At 34.6% G+C, this 27,849-nt stretch overlaps 1 protein-coding gene across 2 annotated transcripts in view; it reads left to right on the top strand.

Annotated features, from left to right (window-relative positions):
• LOC100377885 (F-box DNA helicase 1-like) overlaps positions 1 to 27,035 on the top strand; it is a 30,835-nt gene extending 3,800 nt beyond the window's left edge. Inside the window, exons 1-21 of one of the 2 annotated variants that reach the window (XM_085497097.1) lie at positions 1,269 to 1,330; positions 1,689 to 2,325; positions 2,906 to 3,033; positions 4,039 to 4,162; positions 6,000 to 6,187; positions 6,314 to 6,436; positions 7,904 to 8,004; positions 8,095 to 8,173; positions 8,471 to 8,560; positions 12,082 to 12,295; positions 12,538 to 12,616; positions 13,343 to 13,429; positions 14,012 to 14,148; positions 14,285 to 14,384; positions 15,798 to 15,919; positions 16,468 to 16,537; positions 16,687 to 16,878; positions 18,822 to 18,920; positions 19,466 to 19,572; positions 22,354 to 22,488; positions 25,431 to 27,035. In XM_085497097.1, the coding sequence (XP_085353223.1) occupies positions 1,732 to 2,325; positions 2,906 to 3,033; positions 4,039 to 4,162; positions 6,000 to 6,187; positions 6,314 to 6,436; positions 7,904 to 8,004; positions 8,095 to 8,173; positions 8,471 to 8,560; positions 12,082 to 12,295; positions 12,538 to 12,616; positions 13,343 to 13,429; positions 14,012 to 14,148; positions 14,285 to 14,384; positions 15,798 to 15,919; positions 16,468 to 16,537; positions 16,687 to 16,878; positions 18,822 to 18,920; positions 19,466 to 19,572; positions 22,354 to 22,488; positions 25,431 to 25,547 (2,886 nt within the window). In that variant the 5' untranslated portion in view covers positions 1,269 to 1,330; positions 1,689 to 1,731 and the 3' untranslated portion in view covers positions 25,548 to 27,035. Of the gene's footprint in view, positions 1 to 1,006; positions 2,326 to 2,905; positions 3,034 to 4,038; positions 4,163 to 5,999; positions 6,188 to 6,313; positions 6,437 to 7,903; positions 8,005 to 8,094; positions 8,174 to 8,470; positions 8,561 to 12,081; positions 12,296 to 12,537; positions 12,617 to 13,342; positions 13,430 to 14,011; positions 14,149 to 14,284; positions 14,385 to 15,797; positions 15,920 to 16,467; positions 16,538 to 16,686; positions 16,879 to 18,821; positions 18,921 to 19,465; positions 19,573 to 22,353; positions 22,489 to 25,430 lie in introns of those variants that run through there. The other variant, XM_006820744.3, reaches the window with a different exon arrangement.
• The last annotated feature ends 814 nt before the right edge of the window (positions 27,036 to 27,849 follow it).

Genomic DNA, 27,849 nt, shown 5'->3' with positions numbered 1-27,849 from the left:
CTTTGCAAATTTTTTTTTTTCATTTCTGACCTCCCCCCCTCAAAAATCAAATGGTCCAACCCTTACTTGTAATTACTCAACCCTCGGCAACTGTGAGCTTGGACGAATCGACTTTTTGAATGAATGTGATGGGACAAATGTAAATTGGGACGAATTGACTGTGAATCACTGTGACAGTACAGATTTCCCTCTTGGTGTGGCTAGAAATACACCATTACTGTGGACGCTTGAATGAAAGGAACACCTAATTACCAACATCGTCAGCAAACTTGCTAAAGATTCGATTGTGTTGATGTCTGCAGATTGTTGGGCCACCTCATTCTCTAAAGGAGACAATGGTATTTACTGAGGGGGCGCACTCTCAAGTCGTTACTTTATGCAAATTTTTTTGTATTTTTTCTCGTTTTGAGCTATTTTTAAATGCAATAAATTATAAAGTACGATTACAACAACGATAAAAATTATTATGAAAAATTCATATACCGATCATCTAAAAGTATCTTGGCCTCCTATTGAAAATGGGATGGCCTAATATGATAAGATCTCCAGATGCCAGTTTCAATCAGCACAGGCCAATTTGTTAGCAAGTTTGCTGATGATGTTGGTGATTTAATTTTTATTTTTCTATTTTAAGTGTACATTTTGATTCATTTTAACTTCATTATAACTATTTTGTAGTTACATATATTAGTCATCCACACTATAGACTTTTGTAGATTTTTTTTTGTGATGTAATTTTTTCTTTCTTATAATTTCTATTTTTTTTTGTGAACTTGATAAAATTTTCATATTGTTGTGCGTATTTTGATTTAGTTGCCCTCTTATTGTATTTTTTTTCGGTTTTGTAGTATTAGTGACCTTACTGATGTACTTTTCTAAGTCAGTGTTGTGTCAATAAATAAACATAAATAAAAACTAATGCAATGTGTGAAGAGCCTACAGTTATACATGTATCGGTTAAAATGTTTCAATTGTTTTTATTGTACCATCTTATGTTTCCTTGCAGTGACCTATGTGATTTACACATAACCCACGTAGCTTGTTAAGAAGAACCTGTATGAGTATTTCACACTTGTTAGAGAGATGCAAGTTACAATGTAGAAGAGAATGCAGAGTTTACTGGACTCTTATTTCAACAAAGCCAGTGCAAGCAGATCAGCTGATAAAATGTCTGCACCATCAAAACTGGGAGTTGACGAGCCAAACCCTAAGAAACGCAAATTGGAGATGAGTGCAACAGAATGCATGAGAAGATCAGAGTCTGTTGAGGGTACTTACTCGTTGACCAATCCGTTGACCTTGTCAAAATCAGCTGTGGATACAAATAAAGGTTTGTACCCACGAAGCGATCGGAAATCTAGCAAACGTGATGCCAAGAGGTCACAGTTCTGCAGTTCCACTCAGTTTTCTAAAGCAAAGAAACAAACTTCTTTGTTGTCTGCGACGTCCTGGTCAAGTTTATCGCAACCAACAAAATCTAGCAATGCCACAATATCAAATCCACTGCCAAGTACACCTACCAAACAATATCCTCACACGGTCACTCGACCAACTTTGAAAACATGTAGTTCTGTCCAAACCTTCAATGTCAAGGACGCTATGGCGTTAAATGCTTCGTCAAAACAACCGATAATAAGTAAGAAAGTGAATGCATCAAGTTCATCATCTACATTGCATTTCACTTCTAGTCAATTTCAACAAACCAGTAATGCTTCACGGAAAACTGGGCATATGCCAGTGACAATGCACAGACAGTATCAATCACCACAGAAGACACCATCAACTACACAGCCACTCATACATACAAAAGTCTCACCAAAAGCATGGTCACCGACTTCAGAAGTTTACATTACACCGCCAAAACCAGCAAGGCCTACCAATGCCTGCTTGTCATCTCCTAAATCCTGGTCATATGGAGACATCGATAGCAAAGTATCACCAGGTACAGCAATCAAACAGAAAAGTGTGGTGAAGTCTATGACAAGCTTATTCAATGAGATGCCTGTACTCAGTACTGACACAAGAAAAACTGCAGTCACCAACGAAAGTAATGGCAATGAGGTGGACATTAACCTCATTGCTTTTGAAAATGACACCGAACTAGATGATATTTTTGCTTCTCAGCCGGACACTTTTGGATTATTAGGGGAAGGAAGCAAAGCAGAAGAAGATGAAGAAGAAGATTTCAATTATTTTTATAATGCAAAGTATGAGATACCGGATGAGGTTGTTGAGAACATCTTTAGTCAGCTGCCAATGATTGATCTGTGTCTTAATGTCAACCTTGTATGTCAGAAGTGGAATGACATCATTGTAAACTCAAAGGTCAGTTCTAGCTTTGTATGACTCCATATTGAGCAGGGCTTGGATGGGGACAAATTCAATTTTCATGAATAATCAAAATCAATGCTCTTAAGACTTAATTCTATAATAATTTTAATCCAAATAAAAACCTGCACCGTCATTGACTTTTGAAAATAAGTTGACCAGAAACCTTTTTTCGTTCTATGGCCTTCAGTGTTGATGGCAGTCTTCAAACCTTCCTTTTCTGCAAAATTATTTTAAACGTCAAGGGATTATGGTTATATGGGCATGAGGATCCATTTACCAGGGGGAACTTGTTCTTAATATGATCAGTATTGAGTTTTATAGGAAGGCTAGAACTTCAGGAGGCCATTGCCTCATTGCCCAATGAGTTTGTTTTTGTGTCTTTTGATATTCCCTATGTTTTACCTATAGGACAAGGCCATTTTATAAATTCAGATCGTGAAAATGAATGCCCTCACAACTTGAACTTCAGCCCTGGATACACATGTATCCGTCTCAAAACTACTAACAATGGTCCTTATGACATGTAACAGCAGGATTGATTATCTCTGTCAAGTTGTGTTTTTTTTATTGTCAGTTCATTCCTTGGAAGAAAAAATATCACAAATTGAAATTGAAGGATCCTGAGACATATGATGAAATAATGGAAATGATGAGAAGTAATCACATGATGTCTTACAATGACTGTATTCTTCAGATAGTCAGGTAAATATTATTTATAGTGTATTCCCTGGTTGCATTGCTAGCTACATGTAATTATCATTGATACTTGACAGTAAATTATGCCCTCTGCTCTAGTGATAAAGTACTACTGTGACATAGACATTACATGACTTTTGTTTTCAGGGACAGCTTTTTTTTCCTATAGTTATTTCGTTCACTATTTAAATATGGTAAACTTCTCAAAAAATGTATTTTGAATGATAATGCTTTGAACTGCTTCGTTTTTACTAATCTGTTTTGTAAGTATTGCATCACTAGAGGGCCTACATGTGTGTGTATATATATTTGAAAACTGTATTGTACCATGATACAGTGAGATCAATGATTGTACCATCTCATTCATTACAGTATTACAGTGTACAATATTTAAATCATTATTTCGAATAAATAATTTGTTTTCAATATTTTACCCTTGAGGGGTGGCATCAGATTCTCAATATACAAAACAACCACTGTATTTTAGCTTCGCTGTCGACTTTGTTGAGCGGAGCTTATCATACGAGTGATTGTCCATCGTCATCCGTGTGAACTTTTGAGAACTATAGTTCTTATTGCTTTGATACTTGGTGTATATGTACCTTGGGCATCTCTTATCTCTTAGAGTTGTTCATTTCGTGATGATATCTTCAATTCTTTAATTTTAATGAATATTTTTGGTAAAAAGTGATATTTTTGACTAATTGTTGAAAACAGCGAGTCTGATTGCTTTGATACTATGCCAATAATGGTATAGGTACTTCAGGTAGACCTCTCTCAGATTTGTTCATTTTCTAATGATATCTTCATTTCTTCAATTGAAATGTGCATTGCTAACAGCGTAGCTATCTCAGTTGAGAGGCTGCTTGTTTTTACAATTTGAATTCTGATTGCTAAATATCTGTCTGTGCTGATTAATTCATACCTATCTAGCTAGCTCTATGTTTATCAATAATGTACCTGGACTAGCTAATTTCTAACTTCATTATTTGTGCATGTTTTTGATATCAGATATTTGGCTGGATTTACCAGACGATCCAATGCATTTATGGTGGATCATCTAAGAAAACATCCTCAATTTGACTTTGCTATGGAAGTTTTGCATGAAAAGTTGCCAGATACAATAACACATGGAGTAAGTATGCATTGGAAATTATTCAAATGACCCCTTTGCGGTAATTTTTCTGTTTTGTATGTTTCATCTTACTAATTTTAAAATATTATACTATTTACTGTAAAATTACTAATTTTCACTGGGTTTAATTTCCGCTGATTTACCCAGGGTTCTCCACGAGGGGTTTTTACAGGGCGCCGCGCCCTGTTATTTGAAATTGGCGCCCTGTTTAAATTGTCAGTGCCCTGTTATATTTCCTGTGCGCCCTGCATGATCCCAGACAAAGAATTGTTTACAAAACAGGCCAACACTCATTGTCTTCCGAAGATGATTCATCGTGCTCAGGGTAACTGGTTCATTGTTTTAAGGTGCAACTGTGAAAATTCCGGTTTGTTATCGTAGCAGGTCACCGTGATGTGATAACACCACCAAACAAAAAATTACAAGTTTTTTCAACATGATTAAAAATGAACATGTGGCCTAGAAAAGTGCATTACCGTACCCATATTTTTACTGCCAGGGTAACGTCAAATATATAAAATCGTTATCGGTAAAACTATTCGTTAAACATAAGGTCTATGGTTAAAACCAAGTTCACGCCGTGACTAGGTAGCGGCAACATCGTCACCGCCGAGTGGAACAAAGGCAGCAACCGGGCAGCTATGCACTTGCATGATCGGTAAACGACCAGCGCAGCCGACGTACCATCACAGACATTGCTGATCACCAAAAAGTCCACACGAATGCTTGCTTGAACATGTAAATGTTTATATTTAAATGTCACTATTTAAAGTTGAATTTTCTTTAAATCACGATTTAAAAACCCCGGTAAAACGGCCATGCTTTCAACTCGCATCATAAGTGGAGGAAATAAATTTACTTGTGTTCTTTTGGAACAAATATTCTGATTGGTTGTTTTTTGCGCTTTGGCCAATCAAAAGCATCGTTACATAGTATCAGGGTGCACACAGTAAAATGAACTGTTTCCGGGTCATAGCTGTTTTCAACGAAGCAGACATCAACAAACTTTCGATTCGAATGAAAATTATTCTTTTAAGTATGTATTTTGTTTTTTTATACCTAATTCTATTATTTTTGATAGTAACTGTTAAATGCATATCGAAAATCTTCTATTGTGTACATTTTATTTCGTTTGATCACTTTGGTTTTTGGTGCCATTCATGCAAGTTATTTAATGAACCAATTACGAACGTTTGTGCGACATACATTTTATTTTGCTTCGTGCAAATAAATATAAATCATAAATATAAATTTTTGCTAAAAATTAAATAAAGCATGTATGTATCTATTTGGGAAAATAAATTAACAAACTTGTTACGTCTTTTTCTGGACTCGATCATTACTTGTAAACAACTTATGTCGCCGCTTGAGGAATCGTGCAGCTAAAATCAGCTGATTGTACGTGCTGACGTTTACTTAATAATAGCTCTTCAAAATTCCTATTCATTTTGTAATAATAAATATATATTATGCATATGTAATAATATGTAGATTAATAGATTTTTTGGTTTCCATTTTTCAACATCCTTGCCAATGATGCACGTTACAAATGTGCCACGCCCACTTCACATTGGCGCGCCCTGTTTAATTTTCAAACCGTGGAGAACCCTGATTTACCATTTCAGGCATATTTAGTGGGTTTTAACTTCACGGTTTTATCATTTAGATAATGTGTTCTATTTTTAGCGCATTTTCCAGTCAGCGAAATAAGCAAAATTAAAACCCAGTGAATAATTAATCCTTTTACAGTACTAGGTTGAGGAGATCATTATGGTAACATGTTTTACGATATTTGTCATACCTAGTAACTTGTGTTTTTTTTACCTTATTAAATTAGTACCCGAGCCCCTGGTCATTGATTGGTATGTTAGTCATCCTGTCAGAGAAGGTGAAAGACATACAGCAAATATTACATGGTTTATTACATAATACAACGACTACACTGGCCATGGATCTTATTGAGTGTCTTTACTGCATTGCCACTTTTCTCTTTGCCTTACATGGCATACATAATATAAACAGAGGGTAAGTTTTTATACAATTTTTTCATGACTTGAATTCTCAAACTTTTGATCTTCAAAAATATTGTCACTCTGCTTTCACCAATGCAAATAGTCGTCATGCCATGCTCTTTGTATTTCTGCATTGTAGAATTCATTACAGAGTTTTCTATGCTCTGTATCTACATGAGAATGCCAAGATATCTACCCCATCTGATTGGAACGAAAGCGTTGGTATGGGTACAAACGGACAACAATCTCTTCTAAGATATGGGTGAGATATGGCACTTATTAGGTCATGTGCATTTTTACTTCAATAGAGCCTGCAGAAAGGTTGAGACGAAATTTAATCTTAAAATCCTATTATAAACCGCATACCTAATAGTAACCGCACCCCCGATTTCGGCTTCAGTGTTAGAGAGTTCTCAACAAAAATTGAAAACATGAAAAGTATCTATTACTAATCGCACCCCCAATTCAACAAGACCGTGACTGACTTTGTTTCAACCAGCTGGTACATTGTTCCTAATTCTATTCATTTGTTTCGACAACGTGCCTAAAAATATTCACACCTCTTTATTGTTCAGTAGTGTTAGGATGTCAAACATGCAGTGAAACTGCTTTTGTTCTTGCAACAACTTTTGTCAATACTCCTTATGAATACGTCCATGTGTCGCAAGTTTTCGACAATGAGCTGTTATCACCGAAAAACTGTTAAATTCTTTTTCAATGCTCAGTATATCTTTCGAAAACAACTAATTTCTTGATTTAAAAAAAAATTCATGTAGTTTTTCCATGGAAATCAAAGCCAAAAGATCGCACTACATTATCGGTAAATCACTCCCGTGTTTCGTTCACCATGAAGTCGGTGACCTGTCATTAACATATTTAAATGACTAAAGTAATTTGAACACGTGGGCACCATCCAACATTTTTATTGGTTAATTAGCAACCTGACCTATTCAGTCAAGTATTACGTCTCGTGTGTGTTCAAACTACATGGTGGATGTCGTAGCACATCGATCGTTTACATGTGTCCAAAATAATTCACTTACGGTGAAACTAAGTTGAATTTTACTTGCATTTGATAACAATTCAACGAATTCATTTTTCGTGCGTTATTATAATCACTACTGAGTAATAATCATCAATTTCAACACTTCGAAAACAAGTAAGTTATTCACTTGTGAGCCGAAGCATGGCTGCATTGCGTCACTGTACTCGTACCATGATCATTTTCTACTAAGCAATGCATTAATGTTTGTTTTTATTTGAAGCTCCTGTCAGAATATACTTTCTGTTACGAAGAAAATTAAAAAAATAAATGCATATTACATTAAATATACAGAGTATTTTTTTTTTGTGAACAGTTTTTGTGTGACGTGACGCTTATCGCTCTTCCCTGACATCTAAATTGGAGTTACGCTTATATTCAAAAGATTGTACGGTGTAATGTTTGTTTTGTGCAAGTGATGTGGGAAAAAAATGACCACGCCCAGTTAGTGATTGCAATATGTACGTAATAGAAACCGAACTTGAGCTGTTGATCCAAATTTTTTATTTGATACATTGTAATATAAACCGTGGTTTATATTAGGATTTTAATGGTACACAGAATTTAGTTTAGATCAGATCAGTTTATTAATTTATTTATGCAACAATGACTGTCTTTGAAATGTATCTGCTTATGGTTTTAATGATTTTTTGAGTCCGTCAAATAATCATTCATTGTCATCTGTAGCACTGGCTTCCATGGTAAAGTACGTTTAACACATGAACAGACGAGAATCGTCAAGTATGACTGCATCAAAAATGACATTGTTAAGATTATGGCATTTGCTGGTAAGTCAATTTGAATTATAAATAATATTTTGTATCTTAATGTACATCTCATGAAATATCCGTAAAACCAATTTGTTGTTGACTCCACAGGTACTGGCAAGACTACAACTTTAATAGAATACACGAAGAGAAGACCCAATCAGAGTTTTCTCTATGTTTGCTACAACAAGTGAGTTACCAGTAACGAATTGTTTTTCATTGAATAGTGATGCTTCTCATGAACACTATCAAACATCATGAATAGTAATGTTCATGTAATAGACAAGTTTTGAGTTCCACCGTTACCTTAGAAACTTGCGTGTTCCAGTTTTGTTGCATAAGCATTCATTAGCTCATCAAAATGCTAGAAATCAGCCACCTCCCCTATTCTCACACAGGAAAACGACTGACAGAACTATAATGCAAAACTTGTTTATTCATAAAATCAGTTTGTGTATCATAAGAACTTTATTATTATCTACCTTAGGTCCGTGCAAGAACAAGCTCAAGGTGTATTTCCACACAATGTTACCTGTAAAACTATTCATTCACTGGCATTCCAGCAATGTGGCAGAAGGTAACTATAAATCAAGTATACAGCGTTTTCAACAACAGACTTTGCATTGCAGTCAACGCAATGTTGATACACTGTATCTAATAATAACTTCAGTAGCAATTCTTATTGTACCTTAAAATAATAATAATAATTCTACATATTTAGGCCAGTTTAACTTTATTTTTAGCTCCGCTGTCGACTTTGTCGAGCGGAGCTTATCATATGAGTGATTGTCCGGTGTCGTCCGTCGTCGTCGTCCGTGTCAATGTTTTACTTTTTCGACTTCTTCTTGAAAACTACAAGCCTGAATGCTTTGATACTTGGTGTATATGTACCTTGGGTAGACCTCTCTTAGGTTTGTTCATTTCATGTTGATATCTTCAATTCTCTAATTTTGGTGAATATTTTTGTCATTTTTGGTAAAAAGTGATATTTTCGACTTCTTGTTAAAAACCGCAAGTGCAATTGCTTTGATATTACATATATAGGTACTACATGTGGACCTCTCTCAGATTTGTTCATTTTGTAATGATATCTTTAATTCTCTAATTTTGGTGAATATTTTTGTCATTTTTGGTAAAAAGTGATATTTTCGACTTCTTGTTAAAAACCGCAAGTGCAATTGCTTTGATATTACATATATAGGTACTACATGTGGACCTCTCTCAGATTTGTTCATTTTGTAATGATATCTTTAATTCTCTAATTTTGGTGAATATTTTTGTCATTTTTGGTAAAAAGTGATATTTTCGACTTCTTGTTAAAAACCGCAAGTCCAATCGCTTTGATACTACATATATAGGTACTACATGTGGACCTCTCTCAGATTTGTTCATTTCGTGATGATATCTTCAATTCTCTAATTTTGGTGAATATTTTTGTCATTTTTGGTAAAAAGTGATATTTTCGACTTCTTGTTAAAAACCGCAAGTCCAATTGCTTTGATATTACATATATAGGTACTACATGTGGACCTCTTTCAGATTTGTTCATTTTTTAATGATATCTTTAATTCTCTAATTTTGGTGAATATTTTTGTCATTTTTGGTAAAAAGTGATATTTTCGACTTCTTGTTAAAAACCGCAAGTGCAATTGCTTTGATATTACATATATAGGTACTACATGTGGACCTCTCTCAGATTTGTTGATTTTGTAATGATATCTTTAATTCTCTAATTTTGGTGAATATTTTTGTCATTTTTGGTAAAAAGTGATATTTTCGACTTCTTGTTAAAAACCGCAAGTCAAATCGCTTTGATACTACATATATAGGTACTACATGTGGACCTCTCTCAGATTTGTTCATTTCGTGATGATATCTTCAATTCTCTAATTTTGGTGAATATTTTTGTCATTTTTGGTAAAAAGTGATATTTTCGACTTCTTGTTAAAAACTGCAAGTCCAATTGCTTTGATACTACATATATAGGTACTACAAGTGGACCTCTCTCAGATTTGTTCATTTTGTAATGATATCTTTAATTCTCTAATTTTGGTGAATATTTTTGTCATTTTTGGTAAAAAGTGATATTTTCGACTTCTTGTTGAAAACTGTAAGTCCGATTGCTTTGATATTACATATATAGATACTACATGTGGACCTCTCAGATTTGTTCATTTTGTGATGATATCTTCAATTCTCTAATTAATTTATTTTGGTGAATATTTTTGTAATTTTCGGTAAAAGTGATATTTTCGACTTCTTGTTAAAAACCGTAAGTCCGATTGCTTTGATACTATTCATATTGTTCATTTTCTAATGATGTCTTCAGTTCTTTAATTGAAATGTGCATTGCTAACAGCGGAGCTATCTCAGCCGATAGGCTGCTTGTTATACTGTGTATTCATTTGTTTGAAAACCATTTTAATCTATCCAGGTATTAAATCAGCACTTTGTCTTTAATGTAACTCAAGCCTTCCCATCCTAGGTCCCCCAACACTGCAGGTTCTGTCACATTTCTATTTACTTTTAATGAAAATTTCCAAAATTTGTACTGAATACTTCAACCTCTCTACTTTCCTGAAACCATATTTCACACCAATAATTAATTGATTATACTATGCCATAGTATACATCACCATATCATATTATACAGCATATTTTACATCACTACCGGTATACTCAAATCTATTAAAAGTGTTTGTTGGTTAATTATTGATAAGAGTAGACCATCATTCCTTTTTTATTAACTTCAGTAAATTATGTATGATTATTTGATATGGTTATGCCTAATTATTTGTATTTCTACTTTATTTTAATGTAAAGTTTCCTAGTTTCCAAACTGTGTCCTTTTTGTGCAGATTTTTTGCCAAAATTCATTATCTATCATTTGGATTGGCTATAACTAAGTGTAAACTGAGAACAGACTTCTCAAGGTAGAGTGAACCAAATGAGTATTGGTCACCAAATCGGAAGGAGGATAACGCACTGGAGAGGAGCACTTGTAGCCAATGTGTTTATTGCTCAACTGCTAGGCCTGGAACTGAGTCTAAATATATTCCATACAATGTATCAATATCGTTATGCAAATAATGTAGCCTCAAATCATTACACTAAGTTTCTATTTACTGGCAAACTGAGCTGCTATGTCAAGCACACTTTAGCGTCATTAGCTATTAAAGATACATCATCTGCCCCAAAAAGCCCAGGAATTATTTGTTTTCCTACCCTCGCCCCTAGGTTTGATTCAGATAACATTTTTGCAAATTTATTTATATAAATTGAGAAGAGAAAGGGGCTATAAACACATCCTTTGTTTACACCTTCACTGGTTTTGAAGTATTCAATCTCAATATCATTAAAATTTACATTATTAAAAACATACATATGATTATGTTATCCCATAATTCTCCTCTTATTCCTGCTTTCCATGAGGATACTTGCAAACCATCTCTCCAAACTCTATCAAATGCTTTTGAGAAATTGAGGAAGGCTACATAAATCAACATTTAAGTGTAAACACATAATCCTCACATGTCCTATCTTCCCTTAAACCTTCAAGAATTTTATTTCCTTCAACAAATTTTTTTTACGTGTAACTTTTTGAAATTAGAGTGATACATCTGTAAGTTGTTCAGGTCTTTTGTATCATCCTTTTTGTGGATTGGTTTTAGAAAACCCTTTTTCCAGAAGGGACTTGAAAAGTAGTAGCATTAATATCTGGATTATTGCAACACCACCATTCTTAATAAATTCATTGACGATTTCATCAGAACCACAAGCTTTTTCAGATTTGGTCAAGAGTATTGCTTTTAGAACATCGTTCTGTGTCAGTCAAGGTTGCTGTGCAAATCCTATTATAAAAACACTGTAAAACGTTCAATGCAACATCCTTCAGTTCATTTTTCTTCTGTCTATTTTGGGATATGTATGAAAAATAAATGTGGCAATAAATATTATAATACTTCATTGGCGTTGTAGGATACTGTGTTACTGGTACATGTATGTGGCATCTCTCTGTTGGTGTCATGTCTAACTGATCCAATACTACTGCACATTTTATAACAATCTCAAAACTTATATGGAGTATGTTTGTTGCAGGTTTTCTAAACAGCTTGTACCAGATATCAAAACATATTATGTTACTCAAAATCTGCCAACGAAACGATCCAATTTTACCCGTGGTAAATACGTGAAAGAAGCCTTGGATTCGTTTTTAGCATCGGCCGATGAGTTTATATCAACGGCGCATGTAGCAGAAACATTCATGGATGCGAATGGATTGATTCAAGAATTGTCACATAAAGAGAGAATGGTAAAATATTTGTTGTCATGGCAACATATTTATTTTTGCAGTAAATTTGGTTTAATAATACATGTACATTTGCACTTATTGGTCATGTAACATAAAGCACTAGAATATATTTTGAATGATTTACCTCTCTGATGTAACACAAAAACAAATATAAGATTATCTGGATTATTATTTTTTTTTTTATTTAATTCATTCAAAACAATGTTGTTTACTGTGAATTCTAATGTGACCTATGTTTCCAGGATATTGTAGAAGATACAGAGTATATATGGGATAAGTTTTGTGATGCTACTGATTTGAAAATCCGCATGACACACGATGGTGAGTTGACATGATATACACCACATACATGTACATTAATACATTAATATTGACAACATAACCCATGCATTGATTCCTGAAGATCCAGGCTAGTTTTCACATTCAGTGCAAATTCATTCTAAGGCCATAGTAAACATATCATTACCTGTGTCAGGGTACTCACAACCATGTGACCAACTATATGCATAATTACTTTCAAACAAAAGTTCTTTCATTGAGTTACCATTGAAATAAATTAATTGTGTGTTTATTGATCCCGTTATCAGGTATTTCTTCTAAAGTATGAGTTCAACTGATCATTGGTAGCATAGTGGTTGTTGCTTCAGGTTCATGATCAGTTTACCAAAGTTCAAATCCCTCCTTCAATGGGAAGGCTAATGCCATTCAGTAATGAATGCAACTTTGGCAGAGCCTTAAGGAATCTTGCCATTTGATAGAGAGATGGTCGCACAGCCCTGTCATGTAGTCCCAAACATGACAAATATGACTTCTGTGGTAAAAATGCACTATGAGTCAGCACTGTCACTTGAAATTTGCACATGCAATACGTCAAGAGAGACAACAGTGACATTCAATGTCTGGAACTGTCGCCTAGCACAACAACATTTTTGAAAAATAAATAATTAAAAAAAAATTTGCAAAATGGGTTGCATGCAATGTACAATATAAAATACTTATTTATACTGTGTTATTTTAAACAACTGTATTTACATCTTATATTGACAGGTTATTTGAAGTTGTTTCAGTTGAGTAAACCAAACCTTGGTCAGTTTGATTGTATTTTGATTGATGAAGGTCAAGACTGTACCCCAGGTAAAGTAATCATCTTTAATATCTTTCCTTCCAATATTACGAACAAAAATTCTCCTAATGCAACAAATGAGACAAAGTTTCTACAACAAATGTGGTGCAAATGATTTAAGTAAGTATTGAGACCTGATTGACGGGACATATTAATAGTTGATAATAATTAAAATCATAAGTTTTAAAACTTATCTTTGTGTTTGTTATGATACATTTATTGAATCTGTGATAACCATTTATTAAAAGTTATGTAGCTTAAATTCATATTCTACATATCAATATTTTACGGTGTATATATTGGTGAGGAATATTTCCTCTATGACAATGTGGGAATGCATTATTTTATTGCAAATTCTTAAAGCGAGAGTCGTCACCTGCGCATGTGTCAGATGGCCATAGCGTGTCATTGTTTACAAACAAGTGTCTACCCATGAGCCATTGCGTTTTTAGCGTGTGTTGTTATAAACGCTTGGGGCTCAATTCTCGTGCATGCGCAGGTGACGACCCTCCCGCTTTAATTGAAGAATTTGTGTTCTGTAGCAGTCGATGTATGCTGTTAATCTAATCCATGTATGTTGTATTTCTTCACAGCTACTCAGAGTATATTGTTTAGTCAGGATTGTCCAAAGATACTTGTTGGTGATCCACATCAACAAATTTATTCTTTCAAAGGTGCCAGGAATGCAATGAGAGAGGCACCAGCGTCCTGTATATTCTACTTAACACAGGTGAGTATGAAAATACATCCTTAATTAAATCATTTGAAACTATTCCCAACTTTACACTAGTTCACATTCTAATGTTACAATTTTTGTGTGATAGATTGATGGATTAATATATTAAAATATATGTAATTATTTTCAGTCATTCCGATTTGGACCACAAATTGGTTACATTGCAGCATGTTTACTGGAGAACTTTAAAAAAGTGGACACTAAGACAATAGTTGGTAATGATAGTGAAGGTAGGTAGAAATAAAAAACAATGCTACACAAGGAGGCATGTTTGTTTTTATAAAATGATTACCCTGTGCTTCATTCAACTTCAAAGAATATGCTTTCATTGGCTTTTCAAAATATAGCTACCGTATACTCTGTTCAATATCACGTTCAGATGGTGTATACGGTGATAAGGTTGGCCAGGTTGCGGTCGTTACAAGATATAATTATACACTGTTCAATATCATGTGCAGATGATGTATACGATGATAAGGTTGGCCAGGTTGCGGTCGTTACAAAATATAACTATACTCTGTTCAATATCACGTTCAGATGGTGTATACGGTGATAAGGTTGGCCAGGTTGCCGTTGTTACAAAATATAACTATACTCTGTTCAATATCACGTTCAGATGGTGTATACGGTGATAAGGTTGGCCAGGTTGCGGTCGTTACAAAATATAACAATACTCTGTTCAATATCACGTTCAGATGGTGTATACGGTGATAAGGTTGGCCAGGTTGCGGTCGTTACAAAATATAACTATACTCTGTTCAATATCACGTTCAGATGGTGTATACAGTGATAAGGTTGGCCAGGTTGCCGTTGTTACAAAATATAACTATACTCTGTTCAATATCACGTTCAGATGGTGTATACGGTGATAAGGTTGGCCAGGTTGCGGTCGTTACAAAATATAACAATACTCTGTTCAATATCACGTGCAGATGGTGTATACGGTGATAAGGTTGGCCAGGTTGCCGTTGTTACAAAATATAACTATACTCTGTTCAATATCACATTCAGATGGTGTATACGGTGATAAGGTTGGCCAGGTTGCGGTTGTTACAAAATATAACTATACTCTGTTCAATATCACGTTCAGATGGTGTATACGGTGATAAGGTTGGCCAGGTTGCGGTTGTTACAAAATATAACTATACTCTGTTCAATATCACGTTCAGATGGTGTATACGGTGATAAGGTTGGCCAGGTTGCGGTCTTTACAAGATATAATTATACTCTGTTCAATATCACCTTCAGATGGTGTATACGATGATAAGGTTGGCCAGGTTGCAGTCGTTACAAGATATAATTAAACTCTGTTCAATATCACGTTCAGATGGTGTATACGGTGATAAGGTTGGCCAGGTTGCGGTCGTTACAAAATATAACTATACTCTGTTCAATATCACGTTCAGATGGTGTATACGGTGATAAGGTTGGCCAGGTTGCGGTCGTTACAAGATCTAATTATACTCTGTTCAATATCACGTGCAGATGGTGTATACGGTGATAAGGTTGGCCAGGTTGCGGTCGTTACAAGATATAATTATACTCTGTTCAATATCACGTGCAGATGGTGTATACGGTGATAAGGTTGGCCAGGTTGCGGTCGTTACAAAATATAACTATACTCTGTTCAATATCACGTGCAGATGGTGTATACGGTGATAAGGTTGGCCAGGTTGCGGTCGTTACAAGATATAATTATACTCTGTTCAATGAAGCAGTCGCTATTGCCTACAACAGTACTAACCATAGAATGGCCTTTGCTGGGGTATGTACAAGCAAATTATATAATGACATTTAAAATGAGAAATTTATTACTGGTCGAATACAATGTATTAACATTCATACCAAAATATAAATCCAGAATCATTTGTCCAAATATTCAGGCCATATTCATCACATACATGTACCTTTCAGTATTGGTTTAAAAACTACACAAAATGACTAGGTAGCAGTGGTGATAGGCATGACTTTTTATAGTATTATTCATTTTCTAAAAGGTATTTCTAGTCTCTGTTAAAATGAAGTCCGAAAATGATCTCTTATAGATTGACCATCCATGCATCTGCACTTTTATTTTGGACCACCAAACTTGATAAAGAGATTACAGAACCTTGATGCATGTCATTTTAGTTTTCAGATCAGATTAAAAATGGCCGACTGGTGGCTGTTTTGTTTTAATGAATGCTGTTCAAGACTTGACTGATTGCAATCAAACTTTTAAACTACATTCTACATCATGTAAAAATATTGATAATAATTTGTTTTTTAAGTTCTGATTTACTTGCATCATGGCATGAATTGTTTGTTTCACAGGGAATGAAATATTTAGAGGATTTACTAAGTAGCATTGAAGACATATACACACTTTTCGGAGGTTATAGTGGTATGTATACTTATTCTGACATCGCCTTTTAATTTGTTCCTAACAATTTAACTAATTACAATTTGTTCCTAACAATTTAACTAATTACAATTTGTTTCTAACAATTTAACTAATTACTCTTTCTAAATATAATAATAATTTCTTACTAGCCAAACCTCGTGAGATTAAGAACAAGTTCATCAAGAAGTTTAAGTTCTTCAGTAAATTAAAGGAGTATGCTACAAAAGTACAGGACCATGAATTATTGTATAAGATAAAGATTGTAGAATTACACCATATCAAAATTCCTGATCACTGTGAGAAGATAAGAAGTAAAGCTTCAAGCAATATGAAGCTGGCAGGTATAGATGTAGAATTAAACTGAGACATATTTGTACTCTAGTCTTGTCTTCCTACTATATACTGTAAAACATGTTGAAAAAGCGACATACTATTTTAGCGAATTGTGGTAAAATGACGTAATAGCGAAATGTTGATTTAGTGAATCTCTCTTGTCTCAGTTATCAGCTCCATGAAAACAATGCAAAATTGTCAAGTGTAATAAGGAAGCGCTCCAGATTATTACGTTTTCTGTGTTGTTTACAAAGTGTGTGTGGCGTAAAAGACGTTGTTTGACCGCAATTTTGAATGTATAATGAAGTCATTAGCAACATCTTAAATTAGCGAATTTGTTCTCTCGCAAAAAGGACATGTTTTACAGTATCTATTTGATTGTTTTCACATGCTTTGTCATAGTATAGAGGAATTCATGAAACTTTCATCCTTCATACTGTAAGAATTCTATTTTAGATTCTTCTCCTTGATCCACTTGTTATCATCATATTACTTTACTATCGTTTCAGTCATTCTTTGAACGATTATGTTTAACTAAATATTGCTACACTACAGCAAGTTATTATCAACATTGTCGGTAAATGTACAGCAATTGCTTCCAATGTTGTTGAAGTTGTTTTGCTACAATCAAGTTTGTTTTGATACATTCGTGACGCACCCAGACTTCAGACTTCAAGTCACCACTCCACTGTCTAATCACGCACTCGTTGACTGTGACTATCACATTCACAGCGCAGTAAACAGGGATTCCCGACTCCACCTGCAATTCGCGAAAAGATAGTTGAGCTGTATTTAGAAGGAATATATTTTGCTGACATAGCGAAAAGGGTTGGTGTGACGAAATCTACAGTGTATAATATAATAATAGTCCATAGCGGATCTAGCAACCGTGTGTGTTCAAGTGAAAGTCTAGTTTTATCCGCTTTGATATTTTACCGGCTTCAGTAGATAAGCCGGCAGTCGATCACACGTTTGGATTTCATTCTATTTCATCATAGGTGATGACCCATCTAGAATGAATAGTTTTGCCTTTATTATGACTCCTGGTGTAGTTGAACGAAGATTGTCGATGAACAACTGTTTGAATCAATGGTTTGTCGGTAAATCCAATTTCTGAATTTCTTCGTCCATAATTTGAACGCGAAGTGCGTTCATTCGCCGTAAAAATGGTGTCTAGTGAGGCGGTCGATAAAACTGTTGTAATCAAAGTCATCACTATGAAACTCAGCTTGTGATATATATATTGGTATAATTCTTGTATCCTGATAATAAACAAACTCTACTTTGATTAAGTATTCCGCCATGACTGTCGATCCGATCAGGTCCGAGTTGAAATGCGTTGTGGGTCCAATGACGGCGACTAGAAGTCTGGGTGCGTCGCAAATGTATCAAACAAACTTTATTGTAGCAAAACAACTTCAACAACATTGGAAGCAATTGCTGTACATTTACCGACAATGTTGATAACAACTTGCTGTAGTATAGCAATATTTAGTTAAACATAATCGTTCAAAGAATGACTGAAACGATAGTAATAGTCTAGTTCAGTAAGTTCTTTATGTGCTCTTCTAAAGTATCTATTACAACTCTCTTGTACCCTTCCTAATAAGTGGGTTTTGGGTCGCTGTTTAGTGAGCTGATTTGCACATAGTCACTTGAGAGCAGAAAATCCAAATATTTCACTCTGTTTATTGCTACATGTACATTAATAATAAATGTCTTTATGTGTTCACCAGATTTTATGGAAAATTCATAAACTTTCCAAGGTAACTTGGATACATATTATAGAGAATAAACATATTTTAATACAAAACTGTAGCTGATATAGAGAAATATTGCATCTACATCAATTCAACCCTCATTGTGCACATGTTTGCTAAGCAACCAGATAACCCAGAATTTATCTATTGGTTTGGCACCCACTGGTTTTCTCTTTTTTTCCCTGCTACAGACATTGTGCTAACTACTGCCCACAAGTCTAAAGGCTTAGAGTTTGATACTGTGAAACTAACTGATGACTATTTGATGTTGAATGATGGAGAGACATTCAGTAAGTGTTCTGAATATAATATTGTTACCTCACTGTTGTTCTGTGTTGTCAATACACCTACCCACAAAATAACACATATACAAAATGTATATTAATTATGATAGTACATCACAGAATCAGTAAAAAGTAAAAAGAAATTTAATCAGCCTTGCATGTTCTATGTGGGTTTGGTCGAAGGCACGATGACAACAAATGTGTGTCATGCAATGTTGCATCTTGACAGACTGCAGAAAACTTATTGATTAAAATAAGGGCATGCTCTATTCCTTGCAACATGTTGTTGATGGCATTTTGTCAACTTGTAAACATTGCAAAGATCAACCTTTGTTGTCAACAAAAGTTGCAACTTGTTGATCAGTGTATTTTATGGCATTAATTACCTGCATAGAATCTTTTGAGAATCTGGATACAAAGTTCAATCCAAACGCCACTGTGTTGTTTCTAAAAAACAAATGTGTGAGTTGTTGTGCAATTGTTTCTTCATACAACTTTTATGAACAGTTGTGTGTGTGTGATAACTTTGTTTTCTTTGTTATGCTCAATAGTTAATCTTCCTGAAGATGAACTGAATTTAATGTACGTTGCTGTGACCCGTGCCAAGAAGAGGCTTCTCATGAACAAAGCATTATATACAGCTTTAAGCCAAATTGAGGTAAATCAAAGTTTGTATAAACCAGAATACAGTTATGAATGCACATGGCTTATTAATAAAAATTAGAGAAAAAAAGAACAACAAATTCTTGATATTTTGCTCAATGAAATGATGAAAATGCAAAAGCGTGTTTATAAGATGGTGACCGCAACTGTGCCGTTAACAATTGTAAAAAGGCAATAACGAGTTACGATCACCGCCTTTTATCACAACAAAAATGGTTAAATCACATAAATATTAAGGTTAGTGTGTGCTCTGTTGCTTGCTTATTAATACAGTGCATACCATGTGACATAAAAAAAAACAAAAAAACTTTCTAATGAGTCTATTCGGTTATTACAAGTTCTACCTGAGTTTGATTCCTGTCCTTGCCACCCCAATATCTCCTTGTCAACTCTAGATGTTGCACCTTGACTGAAGCTACACAGTCTTAGTCATGGTGTAAGTCCTGTGCATGATTAGCTGTGAATAGTTATGTAGCTAATACAATGTTGGTTTTCAAGTTATGTACAGTAATACTACTATTTGGCTACTATTCTAAGTAGATCTCTATCTAAACGTTTTAATCAGCATTGACTTAGGTGTTTTTTTTCAAAACAGTACCTGTTTATTAGTTTTAATATTCTCAACAATTTCATTTACTATGAAAGGACTGTTTTTTTAGAATGGTCATGTTTTCACATGACACAAGTGGAGAGTACTCCCTCTTCTCACTTTTTAGTCCCCGTTCGGACGAAGTACGAAAACGGGGACTTATAATTCGGTCTGCGTCTGTGCGTTCGTCCGGAGTCATATCTCAGAATCCCTTGGACTGATTTCGTTCATTCTTTGCATGTGCCTAGTACTTTATATGGGACATATGTACATGAATTGTTTAGCGATTCAATTCAAAATGGCCGACTGGCAGCCATCTTGTTTTTTTAAAATGTTGTAATTTGGACATGCTTTGTCAGTTTTCATTCAAACTTGGTACATAGATTATACATGTTAGGATACATGTACATGACGATTTATTTCACAATTGGATTAAAGATGTCCGACTGGCAGCCATCTTGTTTTTTGAAAATGTTGTATTTTGGACATGCTTTGTCAGTTTTCATTCAGATTTAGTACATAGATCATACATGTTAGGATACATGTTCCCGACCGTACATGAGTTCCTGAGTCTGTTCGTCTGTCGGTTCGTCCGTGTGTCAGTCTGTACAGAGTTATATTTCAGAATCCTGTGGACCGATTCCGTTCAATCTTTGCATGTGCCTAGTACCTTATGTGGGACATATGCACATGCAGTGGTTTAGTGATTCAATTCAAAATGGCCGACTGGCAGCCATCTTGTTTTGTTGTATTTTGGACATGCTTTGTCAGTTGTCATTCAAACTTGGTACATAGATTATACAAGTTAGGATACATGTCCATGACGATTTATTTTGCAATTGGATCAAAGATGGTCGACTGGCAGGCATCTTGTTTTTTGCGGTATCTTGGATGTGCTCTGTCAGTTTTCATTCAAATTTGGCACATACATGTACTTTATACATGTTAGGATGCATGTCCATGACAATTTGTTTCAAAATCCGGTCAAGGATGGCCGATTGACAGCCATCTGACTTTTTGGCCTTACTACTATATTTCCACAATTTATGTACCATTTTCATTTGTATTTGGCACATACATCATACATATCAGTGTGTTTCATAATCAGATCAAAGATGGCTGAATAATGGCTGTTTTTATTTTTGGCCATATTACTACTACACAGAACACATGTTTTGATGTAAATAAACTTGGAACTTGGAACTCAACCCCTCCGCTTTAATATGACGAGCACAAAGAGAATTTTCAAAAATTTATTAAAAATGTAACACTTTTTGAGCAGCAACACCCATGATTTGAACCAAGAATTTCCAGATTGATGAGCATTGTAAATGCTTGGTCACTCTACTGAATGAACAAAGCAGGTGATTTGTGGTTGAATGTAACAGTAATAGTTCACTAAGATACGTACATGAATCAGATGTGATTTCTACATTGGCCCATATTGTCCTTCTGTACAAAAAGAGTTTCATAATACATGTACCCTGTGTCAACACACAACCTGCAATGGGGCCAGTAAACCTCAACCCTCAACCCCAAAACAGGCTGTTAGCATCCTTGTAGCTGTAGTTATTAAACTCTGCATATCAACTGTATCGATTACACTCTGTATATGAATTGAACCATACTGATTTGCATAGAGACAGAGACAGGTTTAGATTTACAGAAATACTGTAAAATACTTTATTTTAGCTGCAATTAATTTTCGTTAAAAAGACATTTTGGGTGTTTTGTATGAAATTCATTATCACTGATTTTTGACGAGTTGAATGTAAAATATAGGACAAAAGGTATATTCGCTGGATTTTAATTTCACTGAATCATTCATTCAGTGGAAATAGCAAAAATTAATTCCAAGCAAAAATATAGTATTCTACAGTAAACGTATGGCCAGAACAATGGGGCACATAACCAAGAGTGATATATGGTAACATCAAATAAAATAAAATAAAAAACTGGGTACACGGCAGCCAATTTGAATTAAAAAACATTGTTACTACTTCTGATCATATTTTTCTTCAGATTTCAGCCAAACTATGTGATATGCATTTTCAATCTGTTCTGTATTTATGTCACACTGTGGAGATATGCATGTTATTCATGTGTTAAATGTAAACATGTCTCAAGTTTACTGTAAACAATAGTGTGCGTATATTCTTGTATAAACAAAATATTGTTACTTTGCAGGAAAATTTTGTGTTTGCTGCACCCAGTAAGAAACTGGTGTGCGAAGCTGAAGGTGTGAAATGTTATCATAAATACTGCTTTCACGTTCCTGTTACAACTAGCACAGTCGTGTTACACAGAAACAAAATTATTTTGGTATGTCAGTTTCTTTAATTTATGCATTCAAGAAAGAGTGAATGTATTTTCCATCACATTTACTGGATGTGTCATCACCAACATTAAATGTGAATGTATTGTCCATCACATTGACTGGATGTGTCATCACCAACATTAAATGTGAATGTATTGTCCATCACATTGCCTGGATGTGTCATCACCAACATTAAATGTGAATGTATCGTCCATCACATTGACTGAATGTGTCATCGCCAACATTAAATGTGAATGTATCGTCCATCACATTAACTGGATGTGTCATCACCAACATTAAATGTAAATGTATTGTCCATCACATTGACTGGATGTGTCATCACCAATATTAAATGTGAATGTATTGTCCATCACATTAACTGAATGTGTCATCACCAACATTAAATGTGAATGTATTGTCCATCACATTGACTGGATGTGTCATCACCAATATTAAATGTGAATGTATTGTCCATCACATTGACTGGATGTGTCATCACCAACATTAAATGTGAATGTATTGTCCATCACATTGACTGGATGTGTCATCACCAACATTAAATGTGAATGTATTGTCCATCACATTGACTGGATGTGTCATCACCAACATTAAATGTGAATGTATTGTCCATCACATTGACTGGATGTGTCATCACCAACATTAAATGTGAATGTATTGTTCATCACATTGACTGGATGTGTCATCACCAACATTAAATGTGAATGTATTGTCCATCACATTGACTGGATGTGTCATCACCAACATTAAATGTGAATGTATTGTTCATCACATTGACTGGATGTGTCACCACCAACATTAAATGTGAATGTATCGTCCATCACATTGACTGAATGTGTCATCGCCAACATTAAATGTGAATGTATCGTCCATCACATTAACTGGATGTGTCATCACCAACATTAAATGTAAGTGTATTGTCCATCACATTGACTGGATGTGTCATCACCAACATTAAATGTGAATGTATTGTCCATCACATTGACTGGATGTGTCATCACCAACATTAAATGTGAATGTATTGTCCATCACATTGACTGGATGTGTCATCACCAACATTAAATGTGAATGTATTGTCCATCACATTGACTGGATGTGTCATCACCAACATTAAATGTGAATGTATTGTCCATCACATTGACTGGATGTGTCATCACCAACATTAAATGTGAATGTATTGTTCATCACATTGACTGGATGTGTCACCACCAACATTAAATGTGAATGTATCGTCCATCACATTGACTGAATGTGTCATCGCCAACATTAAATGTGAATGTATCGTCCATCACATTAACTGGATGTGTCATCACCAACATTAAATGTAAATGTATTGTCCATCACATTGACTGGATGTGTCATCACCAACATTAAATGTGAATGTATTGTCCATCACATTGACTGGATGTGTCATCACCAACATTAAATGTGAATGTATTGTCCATCACATTGACTGGATGTGTCATCACCAATATTAAATGTGAATGTATTGTCCATCACATTGACTGGATGTGTCATCACCAACATTAAATGTGAATGTATTGTCCATCACATTGACTGGATGTGTCATCACCAACATTAAATGTGAATGTATTGTCCATCTCACTGACTGGATGTGTCATCACCAACATTAAATGTGAATGTATTGTCCATCGCATTGACTGGATGTGTCATCACCAATATTAAATGTGAATGTATTGTCCATCACATTGACTGGATGTGTCATCACCAACATTAAATGTGAATGTATTGTCCATCACATTGACTGGATGTGTCATCACCAATATTAAATGTGAATGTATTGTCCATCACATTGACTGGATGTGTCATCACCAACATTAAATGTGAATGTATTGTCCATCACATTGACTGGATGTGTCATCACCAACATTAAATGTGAATGTATTGTCCATCACATTGACTGAATGTGTCATCGCCAACATTAAATGTGAATGTATCGTCCATCACATTAACTGGATGTGTCATCACCAACATTAAATGTAAATGTATTGTCTATCACATTGACTGGATGTGTCATCACCAACATTAAATGTGAATGTATTGTCAATCACATTGACTGGATGTGTCATCACCAACATTAAATGTGAATGTGTTGTCCATCACATTGACTGGATGTGTCATCCATCACATTGACCGAATGTGTCATCACCAACATTAAATGTGAATGTATTGTTCATCACATTGACTGGATGTGTCATCACCAACATTAAATGTGAATGTGTTGTCCATCACATTGACTGGATGTGTCATCCATCACATTGACTGGATGTGTCATCACCAACATTAAATGTGAATGTATTGTCCATCACATTGACTGGATGTGTCATCACCAACATTAAATGTGAATGTAATGTCCATCACATTGACTGAATGTGTCATCACCAACATTAAATGTGAATGTATTGTCCATCACATTGACTGGATGTGTCATCACCAACATTAAATGTGAATGTATTGTCCATCACATTGACTGGATGTGTCATCACCAACATTACCGGTAAATGTGAATGTATTGTCCATCACATTGACTGGGACTGGATAAGTCATCACCAACATTAAATGTGAATGTATTGTCCATCACATTGACTGGATGTGTCATCACCAACATTAAATGTGAATGTATTGTCCATCACATTGACTGGATGTGTCATCACCAACATTAAATGTGAATGTATTGTTCATCGCATTGACTGGATGTGTCATCACCAACATTAAATGTGAATGTATTGTCCATCACATTGACTGGATGTGTCATCACCAACATTAAAGGCCAAAGTTTACACTAATTTGTGACATAATTTGGTTTATCCTTCCATTTCCATATAAATATGGCAATCACTGATGGTGTTGGATCAGTGTTACCATGACATTTTAGTATGTTACTGAAATATTCACTTTATTTTCACAGAGTAGTGGGCATGAGTTGAATGCTGGAGTGGCATGTGATGACCATTTGTGTATTCCACCTGGATTTGCCACATTACTAAAGCCATCTGATGAAAATGAGAAAAGAAAGACGGAATAACATCACCTGTTGGGAGACAGAGTTGCTCAATTTTTCCATCGTGATAAGAGAACTGAAGCAAAATGATGGGAATGACATGCACTGTTTAGGTGTAGATAGACAGATGGTGTGGTTCTTATACATGTAATATGCATGTTATTTTGCCAAATCTCACTTTTCCCTACAAAGATTTCTGTACCAATTATTCTTGCTTTGTTTACAAACTTCTCTGATTGCAATTCTAATTTTAGACCAAAGAAACAAAATTTTACATTGTTTTCATGTTTTGGTAAAAGTTTTTTTAAAACATGGTTCATTATGGGACTTGATTATTGTTAGTTGCAATGTTTAAAATGCCAAAACTTCATACTGCCTATTTTGCATTTTACTAAACAAATAAATGTATTGTATATCATAGATATAATTATTATATATATATTTTTTTGTAGTTATCAGACTTGTTTTAACTTGAAATTTTTATGTTATTATCTATTATGCATGCAAAAATAATATTTTTATTGAATTTGTTAATTTTTAAATTGTTAATTTCAAAATTATTTAGTTACTACCAATCATGTACAGTAAATGCAAAGCGATTGATATTATCCCATCATCCTTTGTGTAAATTAACTGTACGGTGATATGCAATAAGGATTCCGGGTACAGAAAAAAGCGAGACTATCTGCGAATACAGAGACACGATCGTAAAAACAGCCTGAGACAAACAGTAACCAGTTCTTTCACATACACATTTATATTAGTATTCTAGAAATGGACGTTTCTCTTGTGATGTTGTCAGCATTTCACAATTCCTGTGACCTTAAATTAGTATTTTTGTTGCATATCAAACTACCTGCTCACCAAGTTTATCTTTACAAGTCTTTTACTTTATATGACAATGCTTGATAATCAGCAAAAAATTACTGTAGAATTCAATGACAAATAATGAGTATAGTACCTCTTTAGTGACATTTAAGTACATTTTTCTGAATTAGTGTCGTCATTTTTTGTTTAAAGTTAATTAGAAACTAACTATTAGAATTTTATACATCATTCTAAACAACATATATTTTTTCATAGAAATCCACATATTTTTTGTAAGAGCTTAGAATTGAATAGTCTCAGAACCACTTTTAAATTCTTCAACAAACAAATAAGAAACAACTTAGAGGACTTTTGCTTAAGAATTCTGCTTTGCACTTTACTAGTGAACTTTAATTCTTAATATCATGTTGGTCTCTTTCCATAAAACTGTTAATTCTGTAGAACAGTGATTCGATAACACTTGACCACTTTGCTGTAATCTTGCCATCAGTAATTGTTCTCTAAGCATAAAGTGTCTGCTCTCAGACATTGCTCTCAGACATTGCTTTCATAGTTGGTTGAACGTTCAGTCAACCAAGGCATACTGCTTGTGTACACCTGCTATGCAGCTGCCAACCAGACATTTAAACAACAATGTTTTCTTTTAAAACTATTCAAGGGTTATTAAAAAACTGTTGAAATTTTTTTCTTTTTCTCTGCTAATTACTATACTGATACCTCCTTACAGATACCCCACAAGATACTGATCCCTCCTCTCAGTAAGCCCACAAATACGAATACCCCCTCACAGTGGGCCCACAAGATACTAATGCCCCCTCACAGTGAGCCCACAAGATACTGATACCCCTCAGTGAGCGCACAAGACACTGATATCACCTACAGTGAGCCCACAAGATATTGATACATCCTACAGTGAACCCACAATTAAGATACTGATACACCCTTACATCCGCATCGTCAGGCTAGATGATTTTTGCCATTATTTGACTAATTTATATTTATATGATTGTTGTGGAATTGCTAATATTGTAAATACATGTAATAATCTAAGCCATTTCAGCATCTATATGCCAACCTGAGAGAAAACTCTTCCTCCTAATACAAGTGAAAAGTATAAATTTTGTAACTAATGAGCACTTAGTGCAGGTCATTTCAATAAGTTCACACGAGTCCTACCAAGGCTATATAAAACCAATTTATTATTATATAACTTAACTGCTGCTTCTTCACCATTCCAATCTTTCATTTACTGATATATTAAGCTGTGTGAAATACAATATGTAATACATGTACCATGCGTCACCAAGTTTGTATTATATAATTTAGTCATCCAAGTATTATTATGGCAATGCTATAAAGCCTTCAACAAATTTCATTATATAAACAAGTGTTTGAGGTTTAGAATTATGGAAATGAATCTGATATGTTTGTACTAGTCTTCTTTTCTCCAATTGTCCGAATCAAATGATGTATACATAATATATACTCCCCATTGATT

Source organism: Saccoglossus kowalevskii, chromosome 3, assembly GCF_978046115.1.
Source record: "Saccoglossus kowalevskii chromosome 3, keSacKowa6.1, whole genome shotgun sequence".
Taxonomy (NCBI): Eukaryota; Metazoa; Hemichordata; class Enteropneusta; family Harrimaniidae; genus Saccoglossus; species Saccoglossus kowalevskii.
Note: the sequence above shows the minus strand (reverse complement) of the source record. Positions and strands in the feature narration are given on the sequence as shown.